This window comes from Elephantulus edwardii, unplaced genomic scaffold (assembly GCF_000299155.1).
Source record: "Elephantulus edwardii isolate Elephantulus edwardi_28Jun2011 unplaced genomic scaffold, EleEdw1.0 scaffold00475, whole genome shotgun sequence".
Classification (NCBI taxonomy): domain Eukaryota; kingdom Metazoa; phylum Chordata; class Mammalia; order Macroscelidea; family Macroscelididae; genus Elephantulus; species Elephantulus edwardii.
The window spans coordinates 405,310-413,510 of NW_006400225.1; the positions used below are offsets into that span (position 1 = coordinate 405,310).

Here is an 8,201-nt window from a genome sequence, read left to right on the forward strand (position 1 = left end):
GAATCTAATTTTGTATTTTCTTTCCCATATTTGTATTGGACATATTAAACAATATTTCTGATTATTTTAAATTTATTTTACCTCTCTGATGTTTTAAACATACAAATGCAAAAAGTTTATGGGTTGTTTCTGCTTTTATATGAAAATAATCATTTGTGATCTTAAGACATGAAAAGACCATTAATACAGTCAAAGTTGGGAATATTTTTATTTACTTTGATAACCATTGTATTGAATGCTGTTTACCTTGCTGTTGTTTGTACTTACAGTGTAACAGTTTGTATTAAATGTATTGGTTGAGTTTGATTTTAAAATATTAGGTGTTTGTTGCATGTTCTTTTGTAGCTTCTATAACATTAATGCCACAAATTAGTGACTTTTAGAAATGGAAATTTATCTTTTTGTCTGAATTTGTTGTTCCACCTCTCAAAAAACCTCATTACTGCTGAATCAGAACCAACTCATAGCTGACTCTCCATTGGGTTTCCAAGGTATAAGAGGAGTTTGCCCACTTTTCCTCATGAAGCCAATGATGCAGGTTACCACCCCAATACCATGCCACCAGAGCTTGTCCCAGCTTCGCGTTGGCTTACTGGTGGAGTATGGCCCTGCATCAGTCTTCCCACACCTCTGCTTGCCTTAATATGTTCCTTTCCTGCCTCAAAACAGACATACCTTGCATTAATGCCACCCAGTTAACTTAACAGAAGTGTTTTGAAATGCTATTATAATGACACACTTTGTCATGGGGTCAATACCTATTCATAGAGGCTAAATGATAGAGTCAGGAGCCCTGGTGGTACAGTGGTGAAGCACAGGATTATATGCAGCTCCACTGGAGAAGATGGCGGTTCCTTGTCACTTACAGCCTCCCAAGAACCTATCAGTCAGCTTTGAGTTGGCTCCCACATAGCAGCAGTGAATTTTGAATAATACATTGTTTTGCTTAATTTAATTTAATTCAAGAATGTCTGCCTTTTGGGGATGGGGGCTTTATCTAATGGGATTGCACTGTTGGATAGGAATCTTAAAGGCGATGAGCTTGTGTTAACAGAGGAGGAACAACTCAGGAAAGAAGAGAGAGAATGGTTGGACAGCTTGACAAACACAATAATTGTCATTGAACCATATGCGTAGAATTGGTATATATTTTTACTGCATGTATTTTCAGCAACAAAAAAATTATTTTAAAAGATTGATTTCTTGCCTTTTTTCTACCTGTGAAAGCATTTGTTGTCGTTAAGTGCTGTCGAGTTGCAGGCGACTCATAGCGACCCTATGAAGGAGAGTCCTCGACGCTTGGGTGCCTTTCATTCTCTCTCCATGTTCATAGGGTTTCCAGAGGCAAGCTATTATGGAAGTGGATGCCACTCCTTTTTCCAAGCTTGTTTTCATCGGGGAGCTCCACCCCACTCTCTGTCCGCATTGGGTAGCCAACCATTAATGCATTTGACACATCAGTGTCACAGATGAAAGCAGTAGATATTTAAAATACTTTAGAAAGACCTTGAGTTGTGAGACAGTTATTTTAAAAGGTTAATTTGTTAGTATTTTTTAAAGACCTCAGGTTATGAGAATCAAGAACCATAGGAAGGAACTTCTCTGTAAGCACTGTTAACAGATGGTCTTATAGACCAAGTTTTGCTCTTCTGTACCTCCTTTGTTTATTTTCACTGTGTTCATTCAGAAAGGAGTAAGAAAGGAATTTTTTCATCAGATTTATATGATAATTTTTCATCAGGCAACACAGATTGTATACATTGAGGACTCGCATGTTTCAATGTCTGTCTCCCCTACAGAAAACCGCCTAATTCCCACCGAGTTACGTCAGGAGGCACTAGCTTTACAGGGATCCCTGGAATTTGATGACGCTGGTGGTGAAGGTAACTGTGCATGGCCCTCTCCAGCCTGTGACTCCACTTGTCTCAGTGCTCTAGCCTCACAGATCAGGCTTGGCACTTTCCTACCTTGGAAGAGCTCTGCTGTTCAGGTTATAAGCTCCTGAGACTTTTGACAAATGGTCTTGTGTCTCTGAGCCTCACTCCTCAAAGAGGCTCTTCTGGCCTCTCCCAACTCCGTTTGAATGGCATGGATAATGCCATTATATAGCTATTGCTGTGCTTTTCCTGTTAATCTTCCCCACTAGAAAATGAGCTCTGCAGAGATTAGACAGTGTGCATTTTGTTCACTGTGTCTCGAGCCCATCCTTGGCTCCCAAATACTCTATTCTTTTAGTCAACAAATATGAAGGAAATCATTAACACTAATATTGAGGAACAAGAACTTATATCACTGCTCTTAGCAGAATCTGGACTTGACCAATTAATTTCCTCAGTTGCATTGGCCACATATATTTTAAAAATTTTTATTTTTTATTGGTTTGCTTATAGAGTTCATATACATCGTATACCACATTTATCTTTCATTCACATTATGTTTCTTACAATCATTCCAATTCATTATATTTTATAAAATTAATCAACACTGAACTATGGCCGCCATTGCCCTGTCTTTCCAGCTCCCCACCAGATCTTTCCTATTTCCTTTACCCACCCCTCCCTCCATCCATCAAATTGTGCTACCCTATAATTTACCCCCTTCCCATCTTCAACCCTCTGTTCCCTCATGCCCTCCCCCCTTGGATCCTCATATACATTTTACTAGTTATCTTTCTAATACAGATATTTCAAATATCTACAGTCTCTTACAGTATTTGTCGTTATTGGACTGAGTTCACTCAGCATAATGCTCTTTAGTCCCTCCAAAGTAATATAGTAATTTTCAAAATCATTACTTCTCCATTCTGTGTAACATTCCATTATGTGAATGTACCACAACTTCTCAATTCATTTAGTTGTGGTTGGACATTTGGGCTGTTTTCATGTTCTTGCAATAGTGAATAATGCTGCTATGAACATTGGTGTAAAATCTCCATTTGTGTCTTCGTCCTAATTTTCTCAGGGTATATTCCAAGCAGTGGAATAGATGGTTCATATGGAATTTCTCTGTTCAGCTTTTTTTTGAGGAAATTCCAAACTGCTTTCAGGAGTTTTGTACCATTTTACAATCCCATCAACAATGTATGAGAGTTCCTATCTCTCCAGTCTCTCCATATCCTCTCCAACATTTATTGTTTACTGTCCTGTTAAACTTTCATTGGCCACATTTTAAATGCTTGTTTGCCTCCTCTGGCTAGTGGATGCTTGTTTTTTACAAGTATGGGTCATTTCCATCATTGAAAGTTTTGTGCAGCAGCATTGTTTGACATAGTTTCAGCCCATCCTTGAATTAGCATTTCACTTCCTAATACCAGTTTCTCAAGCATGCTTCTCACAGGTGTGACCAGCCACGTGGATGATGAGTATCGCTGGGCAGGCGTCGAAGATCCCAAGATCATGATCACCACCTCCAGAGACCCTAGTTCTCGCCTCAAGATGTTTGCAAAGGTACTGTTTGGTGGGGAGATGTTGTGTACTGTCGAGTCAGAACAACTCACAGCTGAGCCTTCAGCAAGTTTTCAGAAACTGCGTATTGCAGGGAGGAGACCAGCCCATTTTTCTTCTGCAGAGCCGCTAGTAGACTTGTACCACATGCATTTGGGTTGGCAGTGCAGCTTCTTAACACTAGGCCACCAGAGGCATTAAGACAAGAGAGCACTGAGTAGGTTTTTACCCATCTGTTGTTGGGAGAGACCTGACAGGAGTGTTGGTGTGCAGGAACTGAAGCTCGTGTTCCCAGGTGCACAGCGTATGAACCGAGGCCGGCATGAGGTGGGTGCCCTGGTGCAAGCCTGCAAAGCCAATGGAGTCACCGACCTGCTAGTTGTTCATGAGCACCGGGGCACACCTGGTGAGTCTTGGTAGGAAGGAGGGAAAGGGGACTGTGAGGGCAGACAAGGTCTTTGACAGCTCATTCCCCCTCCCCCGCCCCACAGTGGGTTTTATTGTCAGCCATCTGCCCTTTGGCCCCACTGCATACTTCACACTTTGCAACGTCGTCATGCGACATGATATCCCTGACCTGGGCACCATGTCAGAAGCCAAGCCTCACCTCATCATGCATGGCTTTTCCTCCCGTCTGGGCAAGCGGGTGAGTCTGGAAGCTGTGAGGGTGGAGGGTAGGCTTGGCCCAGTGTTCACCACTTTTCATTCTCTTTGTCTCAGGTCTCCGACATCCTTCGATACCTATTCCCTGTGCCCAAAGATGACAGCCACAGAGTCATTACCTTTGCAAATCAGGATGACTACATCTCTTTCCGGTGTGTTAATGTGCTGGGTTCCTACTTATGATGGTTTTTACTTTTGTGAGCCTTACTGACCTAGAGCTGCTTCCCTAGGCACCATGTCTACAAGAAGGTGGACCACCGCAACGTGGGGCTCACTGAAGTTGGACCTCGCTTTGAACTCAAGCGTGAGTTTGGGACTCAATCCTACATCTCTGGGAGGGAGGAGTTGGCTGAGTGAGCATCCTTTCCCTTTTTCTTTCCAGTGTACATGATCCGCCTGGGTACACTGGAACAGGAGGCCACAGCCGATGTTGAGTGGCGTTGGCACCCGTACATGAACACTGCACGTAAGAGGGTCTTCTTAAGTACCGAGTGAGTCCTGAACCCCGCTCTTTGGTCAGGAAAATATACTCGGAACCCAAAAGGTGGCATTGTTAAAGACCCTTGAAGATGAAGATACAGATTCTGTAGGAGGAGTCAAAATAAATTCTCTTTTGTCATGTTATTCTGGTCTACCTCTGAATGGATTGGGACAGGACCCTGTTGTGGTTAAGTGAGTACAACTCACAACAACAGATTTGAACCCTATTCAGTCCTGTTCCGTCTTTATCATCCTGAACACATTTGAGCCCTTTGCCAAAGACATTATATTAGTCCTTACCGAGAGTCTTCCTCTCCTTCACTGACCCTTCACATTTCTAAGCATGATGTTCCTTTCCAGGGAATAGCCTCTCCTAACAATACATCTGAAGTATGAAGCTTTGGCATCCTTGCCCCCAGGGAGTACTGTAGTTGCACTTTCTCCAGGATTTACCTGTTTGTTCTTTTGGCGGTCCATAGGATATTCAGCACACTTTCACACAACTGAAATTAATTGATTCTTCACCTATCATCCTTCTTCATTGTTCAGCTCTCAGGTGCATAGCAGGTGATTGGAAAAACTGTGGGTTGAATTGGGTGCACCTTAGTCTTTAATCTGACAACATTGCTCTTTGAGGGTCTTTGGAAAGATCCCTGACAACAGCTTTTTCCAATGCTATGTGTCTCCTGATCTTCTGACAGCTGGTACCAATGGTGTTAATTGTGGAACCAAGTAAGGTGAAATAGTTGACAGTTTGAATCTTCTCTCCATCTATCATGTGTTGTCTATTAGTGAGGACCGTTAGTTTCTTGATGTTGAGATATAATCCATTTTGAAGGCTGTAGTCCTTGATATTCTTCAGCAAGCACCTCATGTCTTCCTTGCCGCAGGTTGTTGATAAGTCTTCCAGAGCCCTGGACCAGGCTAATTCTAAAGAATGAGTCTGGTGCATCACCCTAGAATATGAGAGCCACAAAGGATGTAGACATTCAGTCCATGATTCAGGCTGATGTTTAAAATAAAGTGAATACTATAGGCTTGATACTGCAAGATTGCCCTGTAGCCACAGGTAGAGTAGGAGGGCCTGGTGCCACCCCTCAGAGGTTTCGATTCTCATCTCACTTTAGGAGTCATGGGCCCTGTGAGAGTAGGTAGGACCTTGCTCTGCCTGACATATTTGTGGTTGGTGACCAAAGCAGAGTGGGATGTGGTCCAATTTATGCTCTGCATGTCGCTTCTGAAGTGACAGGACAGCTGAGACATGGTTTGCTTTTTCCTTAAAACCTCTAGGTGTACCTTCTCTTTATTCAATGGAGGTACAGTCAGGGGCCACTCATTACTCACTTTCGAAACTTTTCGCTTCTGAGATTTCTGTCAGAGGTCACACAAGAAATGGCAGTGCCTCTCAGGAGAGACTTGGGGCCTCTGGTCCTCACATTTCTTGTCTTTGCGATCACCTTTCTTCCCTTTGTTCACATTCCTTGTATGTGTCTCAGGGCCTACTTTGACCAAATGGATTTCAAGACCTTGCAAACTTTTCAGAATGAAGTGATAAAAATACAAAATAAATATATATATCTCATTAAGTGTGATTGTTTTTGTTGTGTATCATAGAATCGGAACCGACCCAAAGCTGACCCTCCAGCGGGTTTTCAGAGGCAGTTAATCACATGGGAGGAGATTTCCCAACCTTCTCCTGTAGTGCAGCTGGTTGCCTTGAACCTGCCTTTGGGAATAGAACACAGCTTCTTGATATTAGACCACCAGAGGAAGAAAAAGATGAGTGGGTGGTGGAAATGAGGAGTAAGGAAAGGGTCTGCACAGAGAGTTGAGTGATGTGGTGGAAGAGACAGGTAGGGCTCTGGGGGCCATCGCATCCAGGAAGGATCAGAGATCCAGCCTGATTCTGTGACTTTTGGCTACACTTAGTCCAATGTGTGTAGAGTGGTCCATGACCTCAAGTTCCCGTAGCTTTACTTCATCTTCATTAAAAGTTATGCCCTGGGGAAAGTTAATTGTGAAGGAAAAGGTCTGGTGGATCTCCCTCAGGTATGGACTTATATAGGACCTCTGGTGGCCTAGTGGCAAGAAGATGCACTGCAATCATGAAGGCATGTGGTTTGAGGCCATCAGCTGCTGCTCGGGAGAAGGGTGGGCAGTCTCAGCCTGTGTTATTAAGTGCCTCTGAAAACCTGCTAGAGTGTCAGCTATGGGTCAGTTTTGACTCTGTGGTACACAGCAACAACAATATAAAAGTATATAACTTTTTTCTGTAAAATAAGGATATTTCTAGACATAAAAGTAGGATAGACAGAAACGTTATTTACCATTATAAGAATATGAAAAAAATAAACAGCCCAGTTGGACAACTACAACTGAATGGATTGAGAAATTGTGGTACATTCACACAAACAATGGAATGCTATGAAACACTTGGACAACAATTTCAAAAAATACTACACGGGGAGCTCTGGTGGCCTAGTGGAAAGGAGCTGCAACTACAATCCCAGAGGAGCACGGTTCGAATCCACCAGATGCTCTGCTGGGGAAGGAGGGACAATCTCCTCCTGTACCAGTCAGATCTGATTTGATGGTACACTCACACAAAAATAATAAAAAATTAAAAAAAAAATACTACACACCTTGGGAGAGACTAGAGAGCATTATGCTGAGTGAACTAATTCAGTCTCATAAGGACAAATACTGCATAAGATGTAAAAATACAAGGATAAGTAGTAAACCATGTATGGGGACCAAAGTGGGTGGGGCAGGGGTGGAAACAGGGATGAGGATGGATAGGGGCAAAACCACAAGGTTGCACAATTTGGTGGGTGGAGGAAGGGGACCTGAAGATGGTAATGATGGTCCTGGTCCACTCGTGGTTAATATTTTTTATAATGTGTGGGAATGATTATATGAAACAATATGAATGAAGAATACTGAAGCATAATGTATATGAACTTTGTAAGCAAACCAATATAAAATTTAAAAAAAAAATGGGAAGGATGTAGTGCCCTATAAATGCCTCTCTCTCCGTGTGTGTGTGTGTGTGTGTGTGTGTGTGTGTGTGTGTGTGTATTTGCTGACGATTGTCCACAAACCTGAGAAAACTGCAAAATTTTGTTTCACAGCTCTGGGGGCCAGGCATCTTAAATTAAGGTGTCTATAGGCCTATGTGAAGTTGTGGTGTCATAGTGGTTTAATTACTTGGCTACTAACCTCAAGGTCGGTAATCCAAACCCATCAGCTGATCGGAGGAATAAAAATCCATTAGTCGGCTTTCATAAAGTCACAGCATTAGAAACACTTTGGGGGTTATATTCTACTCTATAGGGTCACTTTTGTTAGTCTGGGCTGTACTTCCTAACTGCTCTAGGAGAAAATGTCCATTTCTCAGCTTCCTGGTGATTACCAGTGACCCTTTGCATTCGTGGTCTTTTAAAAAAAATTTTAATGAAAGTCATCAGAACAGAGCAAGGAGACACTACATGGTTCAAAATCAAGAAGGGGGTCCGTCAGGGATGTATTTTGTCTCCATACCTTTTCAATCTGTATGCAGAACAGATCATTTGAGACGCTGGGCTGTATGAGAGGAATGTGGCATTAGGATTGGTG

General features: G+C 42.5%; 2 protein-coding genes across 2 annotated transcripts in view; both read left to right on the top strand.

Annotated features, from left to right (window-relative positions):
* The window catches only part of IMP4 (IMP4, U3 small nucleolar ribonucleoprotein, homolog (yeast)), a 10,702-nt gene extending 6,101 nt beyond the window's left edge, over nt 1-4,601 (top strand). Inside the window, exons 2-8 of the mRNA XM_006902947.1 lie at nt 1,800-1,883; nt 3,337-3,446; nt 3,717-3,849; nt 3,935-4,089; nt 4,164-4,258; nt 4,337-4,410; nt 4,489-4,601. Of these exons, the coding sequence (XP_006903009.1) occupies nt 1,800-1,883; nt 3,337-3,446; nt 3,717-3,849; nt 3,935-4,089; nt 4,164-4,258; nt 4,337-4,410; nt 4,489-4,601 (764 nt within the window). The remainder of the gene's footprint in view (nt 1-1,799; nt 1,884-3,336; nt 3,447-3,716; nt 3,850-3,934; nt 4,090-4,163; nt 4,259-4,336; nt 4,411-4,488) is intronic.
* A 1,117-nt stretch (nt 4,602-5,718) lies between these two features.
* The window catches only part of PTPN18 (protein tyrosine phosphatase, non-receptor type 18 (brain-derived)), a 71,911-nt gene continuing 69,428 nt past the window's right edge, over nt 5,719-8,201 (top strand). The window contains 1 exon segment of the mRNA XM_006903808.1: nt 5,719-5,733. Within this exon segment, the coding sequence (XP_006903870.1) occupies nt 5,719-5,733 (15 nt within the window).